This window comes from Aristolochia californica, unplaced genomic scaffold (genome assembly GCF_029961685.1).
Source record: "Aristolochia californica isolate CCGP_79_NKW_82.1479 unplaced genomic scaffold, dmAriCali1.0.hap1 SCAF_4, whole genome shotgun sequence".
Classification (NCBI taxonomy): Eukaryota; Viridiplantae; Streptophyta; class Magnoliopsida; order Piperales; family Aristolochiaceae; genus Aristolochia; species Aristolochia californica.
In genome coordinates, this window is record NW_027182103.1 from 40270175 (window position 1) to 40291318 (window position 21144).

Consider the following 21144-nt stretch of genomic DNA (forward strand, 5'->3'; position numbering starts at 1 on the left):
ACCAGACCTACTCAGGCATCATCCTCGATATCAGAACAGATAAGAATGAAATCATTCACCAGATTCTTCATTGAAAAAATTGCACGATTAAGAATTTATGTAGTCATAAGATGTGTTAAGAATGAACATGAACTTAGTCAAGCAACTGTATACAAATCTTCAAATGAAAATTGACGCGAGTGTTTCTTCAGACACTTAAATTCAGGTTTCTGGGTGTTAACAAAAGTGAGGAAGATCAGGGTTCTATTTGCATTGATCCAATGAAAAGCCTCATGTCTTATGCTTCTGAGAGATCCAAACTCTCACTGGTAGGAGCCGGTGATCCACCAGATGATTCTTGGGCTTCATCAGCGTCAGAGGGTTGAGATTCATGCTTCGCTGCTGCCTGTAGAACTCGACTCTGAACAGCTGTTGATGAAGGTGATGTAGGCAATCCAAGTTTGTTCGGCTCTACCTTTCCTACGACCCATGAGAATGCCTCTGCACCAAGCCTAACTGGTGCTAACAACAGCCTACAAGAAACATTCTTTCACTTAAAATTTAAGCGCAAATTCCTTAAATTGGCACCATTTGACATCGGTGTCAAAAAACAGTTCATGCACTTTAATTTTTGTTTTCCATATCCCTTGTTCAGACCCAAGCAAGAAGTATTCAGCAATAAAACCACGTTAAAAAACAAAATGATACAGATAACAAATTATGGAGTGATATTTGAAGCAAAGCTAAATTATTGTGAGTTAGCCCCACTTCTCTGCAAAATTAACAGTAGAATATGATACAAAGACAACCAAAGGAACCCACCCAATTCTTCTTGCATATTTTCTGCTGTTAGTGGGAATAATCTCAAATAAACTAATGTAAAAAACAATCCAGCGGTTACTAGTTAGAAAATATCTCTTAACTTGCATTTTAGGAGCAACTTGGACCAAACTTTAACATGGTATCAGAGTAAAACATTTGTTTGTTGGCTTAGATTGTACCCCTTTTGTGTTGTTTACATCATGTAGCCCTAGACATGAGGGGGATTGTTAAGAGGGAAAAATCCCACATAAATTAATGACAAGAAAAATCATGTGGTTATTAATTAGGAAAAGGCTTTTTAACTTTTGTTAATCATTTTGGGACAGTCCTACTGCCCCACTTTAACATCTTTACCTCTAATATATTTTATCTAATAAGTGAATGATTTATAGTTGATTGTCACACATGACCAAGAAGTAAATCTATTAAAAAATATCAAATTTCTACAACAGTTAGTTCCAGAGATTAGGTGAAGTAAAACTAACTTTTTAAAGTCATTAAATATCAGAAATAATTACCTTATGTCTTTCTTCAAATCCTCAGAATTTTGATATGATGCCACCCGTCGGTAAATGGTCTGCACAAGCAAATCAGAAATTTAGGCAGCAAGATACAAGGACAATCTGGCCATATTGGCTGCACAAGTCATGGGTCAGGGCAACAACCAGTAGCAAAAAGAAAAAAAATGAATATTTCATCAGCATCTATTTTATACTTTTTCAACTCCAGGAATTTACTAAATAGCAGTCTAAGCCCCTGTCAGAGAATTTTGCATCCTTACAGCTAAAGCATAAAGTCTAAAAAATGAACTGAAAGGCAGACAAAGTATATAGTTGACCCTGACAAAGTAGGAGTGGACTCCAGCGGAGAAGAAGAAGATTTATTAAATCAGTACTGCTTAAATAGTAAGTATATACAGAAAAAAATGAGTAAAGATACTAAAATGTGATTGGTGATCATAGTACAATATAAGAAAGGAAAATCCAGTAGGTCACCATCAGCTAGGAGTCTTGGATGAAGGGCTCTCAATTATCAGCTAGGCATTTCCTTCAGGTTGATGAGATACACGATTTGCATAGACAGATGATAATTGTTAAAATACTAGTTTAGTGGTATTTTGGTTATTTATCATCTCATATGGGTCCATCTGATTACAGTATGTTGGAACAAGGCAATATCCTATGAGTATGCCAAAAAAAATCATAAAAACATGTATCAAAGTATGCAAATTCCATACATATCATGTGAGACCATTATATGTTACATTTGTCTCCTACTTTGACTCATAACTTTATAAAGAAACATGTATAGTGAAACTGGTTACAAGAAGACTTTTAGTTGGTGGATAAATTTGATAAGTCACTCACATGTATTCATAGAGTTATGAGTATTTTTTACCAAGGAGCATAATTGTCCTTTGAGACTCAACCCAGGCAACACTTCAACACTGCTGCTTCCAACTCTTCTCCTCTCTATTTTTTTCCCTTTTCCTCTTCTACACTTCTCAATTTTACAATTTTACACGGTATCAGAGCAATAAAAGCCAGTTCTAGAAGGTTCTTCTAAGAGTTTCTTGGATTTTCTTTACAGTTTCTCATCTCTACGGAAGGGCTTCAACCAGTTTCTCTGCTAGTAGGGTAAAAATCAGTTTTTTTTCTTATTTGTTCTGCCATATCCAATTTGGCTGATGGTCTCTACTACTAATTGAGCTTTATCATACTTTACTACCATAGAAGGGCTCCCACTTGGAATCTCTTCCCATTGATGCCTGCATCATCATAACTGTCCTTGTGCCATCCTTGTCTGTCTGCATCGGCCCTATAATTGATGCGTATGAAGTTTAATTGCTACTTTGGTTGCTGTAATTGTTGTTTGTTATTGTGAAGTATGGTTTTTTCATATTTTTAGAGTGTGGGGCTCACTTGACATGCATTTGGGGAATCTGTGTTTATTGGAGTTTTGAGTTTATTGTATCGCGCATGACCCCCAGTGCAGCTCTTTCTTTGGAGCTTTCTCCTCCACTCTTTCTCTCTCAATCTCTCCACCTCTCCCTCTCTCCTCACCTTTTTCAGTTCTAGTCGTAGCTCTCAAGTTTTTTAACTATTACATTCAGATGTATGGGGCCCATACAAAGTCCCTAGTCTTTTTTATTTTAAATATTTTTTTTCCTTTATAGATGATTTCAATAGAGTCACTTGGGTGTACTCCTCCGAGAGAAATCTACACCATTTTGTGCTTTACATGGTATAAGTCATCAAACTTCCTACATCTATTCTCCCCAACAAAATAGGGTTGCTGAATGCAAAAATATACATCTTCTTGAAGTTACTCGTACTTTATTGTTTCACATGAATGTCCCAAAATATTTTTGGGGAATCCAATGTTAACATCATGCTTCTTGATCAATCGTAATTTTTGTTCTGTTTTGCAAGGACAAGTTCCTAAGCAGGTTTTAAAACCCCAACGTAAATTGTTTAGTTTTTTCCTTGTATCTTCGGGTCTACATGTTTTATTCATTTATTTAGTAACACCGCAAACAAGTTGTCTCCTCACTCAGTTAAGTTCTTTTTTGGGGGGTATTCACATCCTCATAAGGGTCATAAGTGTTGATCCTATCAAACGAAAAACGTTTGTCCTTTGTTATTACAGTTTTTGAAAATACTTCTTACTTTGCATCTTCTATTGAGTCTTTGTCATCATTTAGTACCCCTATGGATAATCCAGTGTTGTTCTAGATGCACCAATTGCAAGTTCCTTGCCACCTCTTCAGGTGTATAGTCGGCGTTCATGTCGTCCATTGCCTGCTCCAATGCCCACTGACATCCCCGCTCATGAGCCCGCTACTCAGGACCAACCATCTGCCTCTTTGCCTATAAAGTCCAGTTCCTTCTGATTTGGATTTACCCATTAATCATCAGAAAGGTAAAATATCATGTACTTCTCATCCCATATCACAATTTGTTGCTCTTGATTTTTTGTCCCCATCCTACAGATCTTTAGAAACATTATTTATGTCCACTATACCTTGTTCAGTGCAGGATGCTATGGCTTCACTTGAGTGGTGATGAGCTATGGATGAGGAGATGGATGTGTTGATGTCTAGAGGGAAGTGGAGTCTCTATGATCTACCTTCAAGGGCAGTTGTTGTGCTATGTCGTTGGGTGTACACGATTAAGTACAAAGCTGATAGAACTATTGATCGACATAACGCCAGATTAGTGGCCAAGGGCAATAAACAGAAATTCGACATTGATGTGTTTGAAACATTTTCACAAGTTGCTAGACTCACTTCGGTTTGTATATTGTTTTTTGTTTTAGTTAACAAAGGATGGCCATTATTTCAACTAAATGTCAAAAATGTGTTTTTGTATGGTGACTTAAAAGAGGAGGTATATATAGAGCAACCACTTGGGTATGTTGCTAGGGGGGAGACAAGGAACATGTGTCGATTAACGAAAACTATCTATAGACTTAAACAAAGTCCTAGAGCATGGTTTGAAAAATTCAACACTGTGGTGATGAAGTTTGGTTTCTATAGAAATTATTGTTATCATTCTATGTTTTTTATGAAAAGGAAGACCGGTATTGCTATTTTGGTGGTATATGTTGATAATATTGTCTTATTTGGGAGTGACCTTTAAGAATTGAGCAGGTAAAAACGTATTTAGCAATACACTTTCAAACAAAAGATTTAGGACAGTTAAAATATTTCTTTGGCATTGAAGTGGCTCCAAGTAAGAAAGGGGTTGTTCTCTCTCAGAAAAAATACATTGTAGATATGTTGTAGGAATATGGTCTTTTAGGTGCAAAACTAACAGACACTCCCATAGAAGTTAATGACTTCTTCATGACTCTCATAGTCCTGTACTCAAGGACAAAACACAGTATAGACGCCTAGTGGGAAAACCACTTTAAGCCACGGTGAGACGAGAGGCAACCAGCCGAGTCCAGACGGCAGACCCACATTCCCACCACACTGCTCCAACACAAGGAAAGGCAATGCGCATACGGCAGAGGAAGCGCGTATGGCACCCATCCAAGTTTGGGATGTAACGCCGGCAAGCCCAGCACATGCCTTGGCGCAGCGCACACGAGGTTGGGCAAGTCGCACGCAAGCCAGGCAGGCAAAGCGGGGTTACACACGCCCCAGACTCCAGGCAAGGCGCCCACGCGCCCACAGACTCCAGGCGAGGCGCCCGCACGCAAGACTCCAGGCGGGGCGCCCGCGCACAGAGGCATGGCGCCTGGCGCCCGCGCGCGCAAAGGGATGGCACCTGGCATCCGTGCGCAGAGGCATGGCGCCTGGCGCCCGCGCACAGAGGGATGGCACCTGGCATCCGCGCGCAGAGGCATGGCGCCTGGCGCCCGCGCGCAGGAGCCCAGGCGAGGCACCCGTGCGCAAGACCCAGGCGGGGCAGGCGGGGCGCGCGCGGCCTGGCGCCAGAAGAGTCCGGAAGACTCCAGAAGGCGCCAGAAGGTGCCAGAAGGCACCAGAAGCGGAAATCTCCAGGTCTGACGGGTTTTCTGGGCCTCTCTAGAAATTTCTAAAGGCCAGGGACAGCTGGCACGATTTTGTGAGTTTCTAGAGCCTTCCAAGGCTAGGGAGGAGGCTTATAAATAGGAGGGACCTCTCCCATTGTAAAGCATTCTTGAGCATTCTTTACATTCATTGTTCTCCAAGTGTATAGAGAGTTTTAGCCTTCAATAGAGTTGAGCTTTTCTCTTCCATCTCGTTGGTCTTTCCATTGTCTCTTTGTTTGGCAACATCGAGTGTGGGAGGTTGGGAAGAAGATCCGAGGCACAAGGAGGCTGACTAGTTCTTGGGAAGAACTAGGCCGCACGGGGTAGATATTCCGCTTGGCTAGACGGACTTAGCCAAAATCTAACCGCGTGACAACTGGTTTCAGAGCAGCATTTCCAACCATGGCATCCACAAGTGGCGATGTAGCAGCTAGAGGTATGGAGTCACCCTCTGAAAACAATGTACGTTTTTACGATTTCGAATCCAGACTTGCAAGCATGGAGGATCAGTTTTCAAGACTGGAGGAGTACGTGAACGACATTGCACATGCACGGTTACCTGTCCCGGAATGGTTCCAAGGATACGATGACGACGTGCACAGTGCTATGGCCGTGATGCGAGCCGAAATCAAGAGGGTCGACGAAGAGGTCAAGACCATTGCGGGAGAAGTTCGGGCGAGGCTCACCCTATGCGAAAGAGCCCTTGCGAATGGAGGAGGTTCGCAAGGGGGTGCAAAGATCAAGATACCGGAGCCGAAAGCCTTCACTGGAAAACGCGACCCAAAGGTAATAGACAATTTCCTTTGGCAAGTGGAACAATATTTCAATGCTTCGAAGTTAACCAATGAAGAAGCCAAAGTCAGCACTGCATCTATGTTCCTTGCGGAAGATGTTATACTTTGGTGGAGGAGAAGGACTTCGGGCGAGCAAGGAGATGAAGCACCGGTGGAAACATGGGAGGACTTCAAGAGAGAACTCCGACGCCATTTCTTTCCGGAGGACGTAAACTACCAAGCTCGGAAGGAGCTGCGTGCCCTCAGACAAAAAGGTACGATCCGAGAATACGTCCAAGCTTTCACTTCTCTTATGCTCTGTATTCCTCGTATGTCCGACGAGGATAGGCTCTTTTCCTTTCTGGCCGGGCTAAAGCCTTGGGCTGAGACCGAACTTCGTAGAAGGGAGGTAAAGTCCTTGGCTGCAGCCATAGCCACGGCTGAAAAGCTGACCGAGTACGAGCGAAAGTCGGAGGACAATGCTACTCGGCCAAGCAAGGACAACAGCTACAACGGCCAAAAAAAGAAGAAGAAGCCAGAGAAAGAAAGGGAAAGGACCGAACCCAGTGACACCCGCCACACCAACAGCAAGAAGAAGGATGACAAAAGTAAGTCCTTCAAATGCCCTCTTAAATGTTTCATTTGCGAAGGGGAGCACATGGCAAGAGATTGCCCCAAGAAGAAATTGTTAAATGCTGCCCAATTCGAGAGCGAAAAAGAGGAACCGCGGATGGGGGCGCTATCCTTACTCAATGTTGTTCGTTCGAAGGAGCCAAAAGTGAGTGTCAAAGAGGCAAGGCCGAACCGCAATCTTCTCTACTTGGATGTTATCATCAATGGATTCCAAGTTAAGGCCATGGTAGACACAGGGGCTACTCACAATTTCGTCCCGGAAGAGGAAGCGAGGCGTCTGAAGCTCAAGGCTACAAGAGATAGCAGCAGAATGAAAGCCGTGAATTCTGCAGCCAGGGAGGTCTCGGGGGTAGCCAAGGCCGTGTTTGCCAATGTTGGAGAATGGGGTGGGAAGTTGGACTTCACCATCGTACCCATGGATGACTTCAAGGTCATTCTCGGCATGGACTTCCTCACAACTTGTAAGGCTTTCATTTTACCATCACTAGGTGTAGTAGGTATCCTTGATGAGGGAGGGGCTTGTATGATCAATGGTTTCAAAACCAATGTAACCGAAAATATTGAATCAATTAGCGCCCTCTAGCTTAAGCGGGGTCTTAAGCAGGGCTATTCCACCTACTTAGCGGCCTTCTGTGAGGTGAAAGAAGACATGGCCCAAGTGATTCCCAAGGAGATGACGGGAGTCCTGAACGAGTTCAGGGATGTCATGCCAAAAGAGCTACCCCCTTGTCTGCCACCAAGGAGGGGAGTGAATCACAAGATCGAGCTGGAACCTGGAGTGAAACCGCCCTCAAAAGCCCCTTATCGCATGGCGCCTAAGGAGTTGGAAGAGTTGAGGAAGCAACTAAGCGAGTTGCTTGAAGCGGGGTTCATTCAGCCATCCAAGGCTCCTTACGGGGCACCGGTCTTGTTCCAGCGCAAGAAGGATGGTTCTATGCGCCTGTGCATCGACTACAGAGCTTTGAACAAGATCACCATCAAGAACAAGTACCCCATACCATTGATTGCTGATCTGTTCGACCAGCTCAGAGATGCCCGAGTCTTCACAAAACTTGACTTGAGGAGCGGCTACTATCAAGTCAGAATTGCAGAAGGAGACAAACCGAAGACGGCTTGTGTCACCAGGTACGGATCATACGAATTCCTTGTGATGCCATTCGGTTTAACTAACGCACCAGCCACATTTTGTACATTTATGAATGAGGTCTTCAAAGCGTTCTTGGACAAGTTCGTGGTGGTGTACTTGGATGACATTGTCATCTATAGCCGCACAATGGAGGAGCACTTGCAGCACTTGCGGGAAGTGTTTCGAGTCCTACGGGAGAACTCCTTGTTCGTGAAGAAGGAGAAGTGCTCCTTTGGCCTAAAGGAGTTATCATTCCTTGGCCATTGGATTGGAGGAGGCCGCATTTGGATGGACGAGACCAAGCTGCAAGCCATCCGAGAATGGACCGAGCCAACCAAGGTAAGAGAACTTCGTAGTTTTCTTGGTTTGGCTAACTACTATCGCAGGTTCATAAAGGGGTTCTCAGCCTTGGCGGCTCCCTTAACGGACCTCCTGAAGAAGGCGCAAAAGTGGCACTGGACGGACAAGTGCCAACGTGCTTTCGAGTCACTCAAGCAAGCCATGATGGAGGGACCCGTCCTGCAGCTTGCGGATTTCAGCAAAGTGTTCGAGGTGCATACGGACGCATCCGACTTCGCAATTGGAGGAGTCTTGGAGCAAGATGGCCATCCCATTGCCTACGAGAGTCGGAAGCTGAACGAGACAGAACAGCGGTACACAGTCCAAGAGAGGGAGATGACCGCTGTGGTGCATTGCTTGCGCACCTGGCGCCACTACTTGCTCGGGTCAAGGTTCGTTGTGCGAACAGACAATGTGGCATCAAGCTACTTCCTCACGCAGAAGAAGCTATCCCCTAAGCAAGCAAGATGGCAAGATTTCTTGGCCGAATTCGATTTCGAGATGTTGTATAAGTCGGGAAAGACGAACGCGGTGGCGAACGCCTTAAGCCGGAGGGCAGACCATACAACCCCTATGAAGGCAGGCATAATACTTGGTGATGACTCCAACACTACTTCTCGTTTGCAAGGTGTTGCAGCTATCAACCAAGTAAGTATTCTTATCCTTGATCGAATTCGAGCTGGCCTACGGACAGACACGCAGGCCTACAATCTTGTGCAGTCAGCAGCACTTGGCAAAACTCGGCGATTTTGGTTGGACGATGGCCTACTCAAAGCCAAAGGAGGCAGACTATATGTTCCAAAGCATGACAACCTGCGGAGGGACCTATTGCGGGAGTGCCACGATACCCTTTGGGCTGGCCATCCGGGTCAGAAACGAACCCTAACACCAGTGTCTAGACAGTACTTCTGGCCAGACATGGAGTAGGACATGGAAGAGTTCGTTCGCACTTGCTTGGTGTGCCAACAAGACAAGGTGGAGCAGAAAAGACCCGGAGGACTTCTGGACCCATTGCCGATACCCGAAAGACCATGGGATTCCGTCTCCATGGACTTCATTTTTGGCCTTCGCAAGAGAAATGGCTTAGGCTCGATTCTCGTCGTGGTCGATCGGTTCAGCAAGTACGGGACGTTCATTCCAATCAACAACAATTGCACCGCCGAAGAAGCTGCTCGGGCCTTCATGGCCCATGTGGTCAAGCATTGGGGAGTGCCGACCACGATTATCAGTGACCGAGATCCACGATTCACAGGTAAATTCTGGACTGAATTATTCAAGTTGCTAGGCACAACTTTGAATTTTTCTACTAGCTTCCACCCTCAGACCGACGGACACACTGAGCGTGTGAATGCTTTGCTGGAGCAATATTTGCGTCATTTTGTTGATGCAAATCAGAAAAACTGGCCAGAGCTGCTAGATGTGGCCCAGTTTTCTTACAATCTGCAGCAAAGCGAGTCAACCGGACATAGTCATTTGAACTCACAACCGGGCGCCAACCTTCTGTGCCAATGAGCATCATTCCAGACGTATCTGGAAAGAGCCCAGCGGCACACCAATTTGCCAAACGCTGGAAGGAGAAGCAAGAGATGGCCAAGGTCTTTCTTCACCGTGCAGCACGGAAGATGAAGAAGTATGCGGACTTGAAAAGGTGAGCAGTAGAGTTCAAGGTAGGCGACCTTGTCTTGATCAAGATGCAGACAGAACAATTCCGATCTCTATGCACCAAGAACAAGGGTCTCATCAAAAGGTATGAAGGACCTTTTCCTATCACCAAACGCATTGGGAAGCTGGCGTTCCAAGTCCAACTACCAACCAGGCTGAGGATACACAATGTCTTTCATGTGAGCAACCTTAAGCCCTACAACAAAGACCCCGACCCGGGACGTGTTATTCCTCCCCGACCACCCATTGATGTAACTACAACCTTTGAGCGGCACGTAGATTACATCATAGCCGACAGACAGTTAAGCCAAAGGGGGAAACCACGGCTGATCGAGTACCTCGTCAAGTGGAGGGGCCTTCCAGAAAGTGAAGCAACATGGCATGAGGCAGCGGAGCTATGGCAATTCGAACCAGCGGTGATGGCATACCGTGATGGCATGCAGACGAGGTCGTCTGCATTATGGCGGTGGGAGTATGAGACGAGGGGCAACCAGCCGAGTCCAGACGGCAAACCCACATTCCCACCACACTGCTCCAACACAAGGAAAGGCAATGCGCATACGGCAGAGGAAGCGCGTATGGCAGCCATCCAAGTTTGGGATGTAACACCGGCAAGCCCAGCACATGCCTTGGCACAGCGCACACAAGGCTGGGCAAGTCGCACGCAAGCCAGACAGGCAAAGCGGGGTTACACACGCCCCAGACTCCAGGCAAGGCGCCCGCGCGCACACAGACTCCAGGCGAGGCGCCCGCACGCAAGACTCCAGGCGGGGCGCCCGCGCACAAAGGCATGGCGCCTGGCGCCCGCACGCAGAGGCATGGCGCCTGGCGCCCACGCACAGTGGCATGGCGCTTGGCGCCCGCGCGTAGAGGGATGGCACCTGGCATCCGCACGCAGAGGCATGGCGCCTGGCGCCTGCGCGCAGGAGTCCAGGCGAGGCGCCCGCGCGCAAGACCCTGGAGGGACAGGCAGGGCGCGTGCGGCCTGGCGCCAGAAGAGTCCGAAAGACTCCAGAAGGCGCTAGAAGGTGCCAGAAGCGGAAATCTCCAGGTCTGACAGGTTTTCTGGGCCTCTCTAGAAATTTCTAAAGGCCAGGGACAGCTGGCACGATTTTGTGAGTTTCTAGAGCCTTCCAAGGCCAGGGAGGAGGCTTATAAATAGGAGGGACCTCTCCCATTGTAAAGCATTCTTGAGCATTCTTTGCATTCATTGCTCTCCAAGTGTATAGAGAGTTTTAGCCTTCAATAGAGTTGAGCTTTTCTCTTCCATCTCGTTGGTCTTTCCATTGTCTCTTTGTTTGGCAACATCGAGTGTGGGAGGTTGGGAAGAAGATCCGAGGCACAAGGAGACTGACTAGTTCTTGGGAAGAACTAGGCCGCACGGGGTAGATATTCCGCTTGGCTAGACGGACTTAGCCAAAATCTAACCGCGTGACACACGGTCATTATACCCGATGTATCATTTGCAGTAGAGGTAGTGAGTCAATTCATGGAAAAACCATGAATGATACACTTTAAAGTTGCTCAAAGGATTTTGAAGTATTTGAAAGGTGCTCTTGGAAAATATTTGTTATACACTCAAAATAAAAATATTGTTGTGTCAAATTATTTTGATGCAAACTATGTTGGATGCAAGGTGGATGGGAGGTCCACCACTTGTCAATGTTGTTTTGTTGCGGGTAACTGGGTGAGTTGGAAGAGTAAGAAACAAATTGTAGTGACTAGATCAAGCGTTGAGGTAGAGTACAGGGCGATAACTCACACAGTTAGTGAACTTATGTAGGAAAAGTTGGTCCTTATTGATCTTGGATTTTCCATTCCAGAGCGCATGGTTATGAAACGTGACAATCAAGCTGACATATCTATGGCAAGTAACCCAGTATTCCACGGAAGAACAAAACACATAGAGTTCGACTGCCATTTCATTAGAAATGTTGTCATGCAAAGGAAGGTAGTTACCCATATGTGAAATCTTGTGAACAACTTAGAGATGTGTTAAAAAACCTCTTGGAAGGTATGAACATCTGATGTTTTCTAACAAGCTGGGATTGTTTGACATTTACTCTCCAACTTGAGGGGGAGTGTTAAAGTACTAGTTCAGGCGTATTTTGGTTATTTCATCCTCTCATATGGGTCCCATCTGATTACAGCATGCTAGAATACTTGTCATGACTTTATGTGTCAAATTTCACTTAATTCTCATATGTATTCATAGAGTTATGAGTATTTTATACAAAGGGGCATAATTGTCCTTTCATGTAAAATTCACTTAAGTGAATGATTATAAGGGGAGAGCTCAAGCTTTTTGAGACTCAACCTAGGCAGCAGTTCAACGCTGCTTCTTCAACTCTTCTCTTCCCCATTTTTCTTCCTTCTCCTCTTCTATTCTTCCCAATTTTACGATTTTACAATAATTCTTGAGCTCAAAAGCCTAGAAGCTCCAACTTATCAGAAAATTTGAAATTACGGATCTACAGTTAGACACTCTTGACAAGCACAAGTTAAAAGTTCTATGCAATAACAAATATAAAGATATAACAGAAGAAGTTACTCCACTGTCAGTTTAAAATAATTTTTTTTCACTTTTTGAGGAATAATTTATAGAGTGTCCCATTCATTTTAAAATTTTCCACTTACAGATGTCAAAAATATTTGACAGTTATCTATATTCAAGTACCACTACCACAATGACAAGATTTCAAGTTCAACCAGATATTCAACAAAAAATAAAAATAAAAACACAGAAAGAAATGATGAAGTTCAAGCTCCAGGAACCCACATAAAGTATAAGATTACTTCATATTTTTGAGTTACCTGTCCAAGACCAATAAGACCAACAATCTGCAGTGTTCTTTCCCATTCTGCAGTAAATCCACACAATTTAGATACAAAATACCAATTCGAATAACATATTGATATAATCATGGACACCTTTGCTAGTCCTTTTTCTACAGCATAGATGATTTAAAAGAAAAAAAAAAAAAGTATAGAAGGAATGTGAACAACAAACCCAAAAGGAATGACAAGAAAATCTGTAACTGCAGAAATTTTCTACAATTAGGTGGCAGCAGAAAACGATCTCCATCCCGTAGTGTCTCCAATTGACATGCAGATCTAGGCATATGAAACCCTTTTGAAAGTTGGATCCAGGTTCATCTCAAAATAACTAGCCAAAGATAAGAGACCATGTTTCTAATAATAATCACGAAATGATTTTTCCAAACTTGCAACTTATTTGAGATGATTCTCACCAACAATCCCTCCAAATCTACGCCTAAAGAAACAGACAATGGACATGAGACTAGGATAACATAAATGGAAGGCACAAACTAGGTCCAATAGAAGAGAAGCCCTCTTCTGATACCATGTCAAAGTTGGGTCTGAGTTCATACCAAAACAACAAGCCTAAACTAGCTCTTTTTTTTACATTTCCACCTCAGACATCATTTACTGCATCATCAACAGTTCTAGATCGGGAGATGTGGACTTTCCAAAATCAATGATATTTGCTGAATCTTATTCCAGTGAGAGCATATAAAAGAAGCAACAGTAGAATTATCTCCAATCCCTGACAGAACTTCAACGCCAGCTTCTAACGAGTCATTAAAACCCAGTGCCCTAAATATGTAAAGTCACAGTGAGTCCCACAACCAGCACGTCAAAAAAACCATGCATGGGAATAAGGATGCTCAAAATTTTGAATCTCAATATTTACCCATAAAAAGCCATGTATCATCCTTGGCAGAAAGAACATATGAACTCTTTTTACCTTATGCCCATTTGACCTGTGAAGAAAATAAATCTCTTCGGAAAAAAGAACGTATTTACAACAAAAAGGATAGCCTCCTTTGCCAAGTGAGCACCATGGTTATGGCTATGATGAGCAGTGTTCCCAGTGACATCAGTGCAAGTACCATCATTGGAGATGGCCTGACAGCACTTTTGTCAAAGATGGTGATCCAAGTACCAGATAGCCTAGAGCTTACTTTCATCACCATTATCTTACAAGAATCTTCCTCCACAATGGTGCTCTATGATTTGCTAGTTTCTTCAAAGTCTTTCATTGTCATTTCCATTTATCTCATTGCTCAACTTCCTGTATTTCCTATCAGTTCCACAACCAGTATCCAGCATCTAGCATCAGCCTCTCAACCAGCATCTAGCAAACCATTCCAACGGGTGCTTAAGAGTTCTATCGTCAACGTAGCCAAACCATCACAAACTACTCTCCTTTGTTTTATTGTATATAGCTACTCTTATCTGATCCCTGATGTATTTGAATTTATTCTTCCTAGTTTGCCATACATCTACCTCAGCATTCTCCTTTGTGTAACCCTCATCTTCTGTAGATGATATTTCTCACCACCCAACATTCTGCTCCATAAAAACATGGTTGTCTTGCAGTTCTCTTGTAAAACTCGTATCAACCTTTATAACATTAGGCTATTGCCTAGCAATTCGGTCACCATACTCCACTTCAACACCCAATATTTATATATAGGGTACATCCATCTTAATCTTTCTATGGGATATTGTTTGACCCTCAATGTGCACCAGATGAACATTGTCTTGAATTTTGCCATGAATATTGCAGCTGATATATTTAGTCTTAAATCAACTAACTGAAGCCCTTATACCAACTCTCAATCTATCTGTATTATATCTTATGGAAAGAACATATAAAAAGGGAATTGTCTATCTTCCTATTTATAAAAGCTTTTAAAATTAGAAAGATAATTGACCCACAATTATATTACAACAAAATATATTAGTAAATATAAAAGCTTATTACAGTTGCCCTAGAACTACTACTTTTTGGCCTACATCCCTACATTAATGAGAATAATACATGCACACTAGTTTTAAATGTCAATAAACTCACCCCCTAGTCATCTATTTCACATAAAAAATGCTAATTTGACTTTGAAAGAAAAAAACATAAATTCCCTCTTATAATATGCGCATATGGGCCAACTAGTTTATATGAGACCATTATTCTACAAAGGATCCATCTAAAAATAGTAGACCCACTTCTCAACACGGGGCATGCACCTTTTATGTGTGAGCTACAAGGTGGTTACACATTTAAGCATGGTTCCAACTCTTAAGATTGGCCCATATATGTGATCCATCCACCTAACCCACACCACAAAAAGCAAGCCCATATTAAACTATGGGCCTACTACTTAATATGATGCTTGATTCATAGATCAATCCCACATTAAACTAGTGAGCCAATTGCCTTTATTATGGAAAAGAAATAGTAGCCTTTTTAACAGTGTTCCCTTTTATGTGAACTTGATCACAACAGATCAAGCACAATGAAATTCTAATCCAGGGTGCATCAAGATTATGGAGGGGGAGAGGGCATGGGTTGTAAGTACATAATTATATTTGTTTATGCAAAAGAGAAACTAAAATCAGTGTTGTTAGACCTGGAGAGAACTAACCAATTGAGACTCGACTGAGACCTGGTCCTTTCTCTATGTCTGAAATTGAAAGACTTGGCCGAAGGGAAAAGACCAGTAAAACTGGCTAGTTTGTGTGGGGTTCAACCATTGTTGTTAGACCTGGAGAGAACTAACCAGTTGAGACTCAACTGGGACCCGGTCCTTTCTCTATGTCTGAAAGTGAAAGACTTGTGCGAAGGGAAAAGACCCGTAAAGCTGGCTAGTTTGTGTGGTTCAACCATCGATCATTTACATTGTGACCTCATCTGGTCAATGGGGCGAGTCTAGAGGGGAAGGCAGTCCCTTCCCCATCATCCTCCCTGACATCATGCATGTGCAGACGGAAAGGGGGAGGGGTTTCTGCCATATTTAATAGTTTTCCTATTTTAATTTTTAATATTAATTATCACATCTTTCTCCAAAGAAAGCATGGCATTATACTAATTCAATTGCCCTTCTTGATGTTGGACCAGAACAGGACCCACCCACCTTTTTAGTTCGATTGCGATCAGTTCTGATGACATTGTTTAGATTGAAACATCACATACTACAAGGATTGCTAATATTAGCATGGTTATGGAATCTAGAAGTTACATTCCACTATAACAGATTATCTTCCCTTGTTGTACAATGTGTAGGATAGAACTCACCAAGTAAAGCATATGTTGCTGTAATCACACCCTGTCCAAAAGAACCGATTTAAGACGTCGATAGAGAGAAAGAAAAGTAAGATCAAGGCTCAGGAAGAATTAAACTGCCTCTCACCACGCCATATCCTAAAAGTTTTCCTGGGGAAGGTTTGATATCCTCAAGTATAGCTTCAGCTTCCTGTAGTTAGTGCCACATTAGTAGGTAGACCCAAATAGGAACATAGATCAATACACACAAAAAGCCACGAGTGGAAATACAAACTGTCATTGTAGAAACTAACTAGACACGTAGGTATACACATTTTACCTTTAAAAAGTGCAAAATCTGCTCCAGAAATCATATATTACCTCATTCAATATAGTTAATGCTGTCACAGGTCTGTTTTCTTTAACACGCAGACCATCTTTCACCCATGAACGAAATCCACCTTGAACTAAGAAAGATTTCTGGAATTGAAAGGCATAATATTTTACAACAGTATCATTTTGGAACAAATAACAAGCACATAGCATATGGAAATAATGTGCGGTTAACACTTGCCTTAACACCAAGCTTCCTCAAAGATCTTGCAACATCCTTGGAACGAGAACCATTGGCATCCATAACAACAACCTTGGACCTGTCCTATAAATGGAAGGGCTATAGGATCAAGGGTCTATAATTTCTCAACTTAAATGCAGATATCCTTATTGCATACATTTGGGACTTACAACAAATGACTTACTTGAACTACTTTTAAGTTCCGAATGACAGCAGCTAGTAATGCATTCTCGACTTCACTACCATTTTTCATTATTTTCTTCAAGGAAGCATCAACCTGGCAACATGAGAAAGAATATAGCTGTAACACTCTCTTCCTTGTTTAGACCATCTGAATCTAAAAGAGAAAAAATACAATATTCTGTTTGTTGGAAAACATCTCGAATTGGCATCAATGTAAATACCTCTCCCACGTCAAAGAGATGGCAAAGGAGGTAATTAAATGATCTTCTCATAAGGATGGCATAAGGGTGTAATAAAGGAAGATGATGTATGTTTATGTCATTTTTTTTCAAAGCTTATAGCCCTAAGGGCATTGTAGTCATTATGAACCTCCTTACACAACTATAAATAGAGGCTCAAGGAATGGGGTAGATCATTAAGTCTCTCCCCTTTCTCTCAAATTCGTCCCTAGCTTTCTCTTCTCCCAAGATCTGTCTCTCCATCTCTCTAGCCGTCTCTTCCCTTTATCTCTCTTCTTCTTTCTTCCTCTTCCTTTCTTCTCCTCTTCTTCTTCCTCTCCTCTCTCACCACCTTGGTCGAGGACCTTGTCATGGATCCTAAATCCAACACAGTTTTTTCATTCCTTGTATCAAATCAAACAGTTCTTTAAAGTAAAGAGAAATGCAAAAATCTCCAAACACATGATTCAAGTGGATGGAATAAAGTGGACCAAAGGTACATATTTTACCAAGAAATGAGACCAAGTAAACCAGCACTTTGCGCTGTGGAAGTGGCAAAAGTCTTCTGCTACATCAAGCTATAATGGAAGTGGTGACACTTGAGCAAATGTGTCTATGTATTTGTGTGATAAGATTCCCTTAGTAGGGTCTTATCTTCTTATATTTGTAAAAGAGAAGTAAAAGGCTGAGGCTAAGATGGCTGGAATTGGGTCTCATGCAAAGTCTCCAAAAATTCCCCTTTTTGCTCCTCACGTTCTCCTCTTTGCTAGGTTACCCCTACACTCTGTGTGTGTGTGTGTGTGAGAGAGAGAGAGAGAGAGAGTTCTTTAAATAAATTATACAAGTTTGCAAACTTAACAAAAAGTAATTGTTATTTAGCACTAACCTCAGGGAGAGACACACTTGCATATCTAAACCGGGCTCCTCGCCGGATGTCAGGTATGCCATCTCTCTCCCTCAAATCCTTCACCAGTATTAGTATCCATCAACAGAAGAATCTTGAAGTCCAAATTAAACTGCAAATTACCATAAAGATGAAGAAATGAAAGAAAAGGCTGATGAAATTTACAACCGCTTGCCTCGGGGCGGATATCAATGAGAACAACATCATCATCCTTCAAAAGCAGCTCAAAAGTTGATGAAGGAGACAAGTCTCCAGAATATCCTCCATATTTAAGTGCTCGGTAAAAAATCCTGCAAACAACTACAACTTGATATACACGACTCCAAAGGGAAAAGCTGATCCTGCTCTCCTTTTGAACTAAATGTAATAGTTAAATAAAATATGTAAAAGCACAGGAACATACACCAAAGTGGCAGAACTGCCAACAAAAAGAACAAATGGCACAACTGGGTCATTGGGATCAAAGCCAAAATATCTCTCAACACCTTGAGTGAAAACAAAAACCTGCTTCAAAAGTAAATATTAGCTAGGATAAAAGTCAAAAGTCTAGAGTTATTGATATGATCTGGAAAGTTGTACTAACCTGTTGAAGAGCAGCACCAGCTGGTTTTAGAACTGCTAAAGCTCTCTCTTCAGACAAATTTAGCGCATCACGAACTTCTGCTGGAAGCAAAGGCTTTGCTGATTCATAGGAGGAAGAAATGGAAGTGGAAGCCTTTGCTACGGAGCTCTCAACAGCAGTAAGTCCACTTCTTAGAACATCAACAGCCAAATTACCAGCCTTAAATGTAGTTGCTTTCAACTCACTTGTGAAGCCTCTCAATTTGTCATTCACTAGTTCTCCAGTTTTATCCGTAGAGGAAAGTAAACCACCAAATGAACTTTCAAATGATCCTGTAATGACCTTAACCTTGTCCGTGAATGACAAACTAATGGCATCATAAGTATTTTGGAAGGTACTATTTGCATTGTCAACAGATTCACCAACCCCTGATAAGAATCCATTGAGATTCTCTGTCAGCTTGGAAAAAGCATCATTAACTGGCTCCATCGTGTCAGAGCCCAATACTGGTTTCTCATAGAGAATATCTGAGGCAGCATTACTGGTGGATGAAAACTCAGAAATTGGTGATTCTGATAATGTGCCTGTACTTTGACTCAGTAACTCAGGAACCTTCGGAGCATCCCCTAACGGTACCACCACGTTGCTTTGACTATCTAATCCATTCAAAGTAACAGTACTAAGTTCAGCCAGGGAGGGTTCTCCTTGCCCAGGCAAACTAGAGTTTTCGACAAAGCACAGCTTCTCACCAGTAGGATAAGACTCATTTATTGCTTTCATAGAATAGATACGTTCTTCAGAATCACCATAAAGGCATTCATTTGATGAGCCATAGACAAAGTCATTCAGTTCATTCTGATAGGGAGGAATGTTCGCAAAATCCATGGAATCAGATTGATCAGATCTTTCGATAACATGGGTGTACAAACTCTTACTGGCATTTGTCTTGAAAGAGATTTCAGAAGCACGAGATCCACCACCAGCTATAGCAAAATAAAACTTGTCGTCTAGGATGTACCTGTCTTCGATTGACTTACGAAATGGTAAAAAGACTTTTGACCCAGCATGAAAAGAAATCTGCAGCACCCACATAGACAGAGAAAGTAAATGAATTGATTATGTACGATACGCGTTCCTTGTCAATTAAATAACGCTTCGAAAGTAGGCTTTTCGAACATAGAACATGGAAGAAATTAATTATGAACACTAAGCTACTGAACTGCCAATTTCATGGGCATGCCAGTAATTAGATTCTGCCGAAAAAAAGATGGACATAAGAAAGACTGACCTGGCAATTTGAAGAACAGGCCGGCACAGTGGAGCAGACAGGCAACATTATGAGAGCTTTAAGAAACCAATTTCCAAAAACTCAGAAAATATTCATAATCTAGTCAATACGTCGGCAAAGAACGATCATGCTCCTGACCAGAAGCTCCCAACAATCAAAACCCCGTTTTCAGAAATTCCGACAATCCATTTCAATCCAACCTCCTCGGCTACAACAATCCCGAAAGACGCTAACCAAGTGGGTTTGAGTATGAAACTCAGCATCGACTGACAGCGTAAACATCAAGGTGGGACAACTTTTTGGATTTTTTGGACACGGCTAGAATAATATGAGACGCATATTTGTTCTTGGTTGTCGTCGTGAGATGGGAATTGAATAGCAGTTGGAGGAAAGAAGATATGATGGAAGGAAATCCGAAATCGTGTGGCTTGTCGAGGCCGTTTCTCAGTGTTCTTGGTTGCAGTTTTTTGCCACTGGATTTTGCCGCAGGGAAATTGCTCCTTACATTATCCCATTTCTATTGTTTTCATTGGACAATCAAGTGAAGCGCGAAAACCCACAACAATGTAATTGGCCCAGTTGAAAGCGACATTGGGCTTATGTGGATTCTCTTGTTGGCCCTCTCCTTCAGCTAGATCTGGGCCAAGCACACAGCCTACTTCTTGTCAAAGAAAGGCCTTTTTTTCTTTAAAAATGCATTTTTTAAAGAGAAAATGTAGTATGTTAACTCAATGATTTTTATCTAAAAGGAGGATCATAAAAAAAATTCAGCCTAGTCCTTTCATTAAAATTAAAATTTAATGATCAAATAATAATTAATTTAAATATTAAGTAATGTATTTATTATATTTTCACTACAATCCCCCAAAAATCCAAGACTTGCCCTTATATAATGTTACAACTTATAGGATACTACGATTGATCCAATACAATACGAAAAGCCATTTGGTGCGAAATATGCTAAACAATATCAAAAATATATTGAATTAGATTTTATGAAATTGATAACTCTGATTTAAACGGAGAAAGAGTTGAACTCTATGAATTCGTGTTTTATTTAATGGGTTCAAGGTTTTGGAAGTGTTTTATTATACGGTAATGAGTCGGAGAACTTACAAGGATCTCTCCAAGGGCTTGATATCGTACTAAAGTAGTATGTTGCAAGCAAAGTTTCCTTATTATAAAAAAAGTCTCCTCGAATGAGTCCAGAAAAGTTTGTCAGCTTAGGTAGTAGGATTTTAGGGTTCAAGATCCACTTTTTGGTTTCAGAATCTCCCAAGGGAACTTAATAAAAGGTGATGTCTCAACCATTGTGATAGTTAACCAAGTCTTGTTGTGGACTATCTTAGTGACAACCAGAAAGTCGATCACCCATGGATTAAACAAAGCTAGGTGAATGCTGAAAAAATCTTAGGGTGAGGATATTTTCTTAAATAAGTACCAAGTACGAGATTGTGGGATTGAGTAAACAGTAGTGCATGAGTAATTTTGGG

The 21144-nt window shown here is 42.2% G+C and overlaps 1 protein-coding gene across 1 annotated transcript; it reads right to left on the minus strand.

The window, feature by feature from the left end:
• Positions 1-77: 77 nt before the first annotated feature.
• On the minus strand, positions 78-20115 carry LOC137962778 (uncharacterized). Its single transcript, XM_068809846.1, has 13 exons — positions 19652-20115; positions 18385-19440; positions 18205-18305; positions 17977-18091; positions 17784-17861; positions 16681-16773; positions 16497-16580; positions 16304-16402; positions 16071-16133; positions 15956-15986; positions 12670-12716; positions 1320-1378; positions 78-512 (listed from the first exon to the last, which is right to left on the minus strand). The coding sequence occupies exons 1-13, from the start codon at positions 19697-19699 to the stop codon at positions 278-280; spliced, it is 2109 nt and encodes a 702-aa protein (XP_068665947.1). The 5' UTR covers positions 19700-20115; the 3' UTR covers positions 78-277.
• Between the last annotated feature and the right edge of the window lie 1029 nt (positions 20116-21144).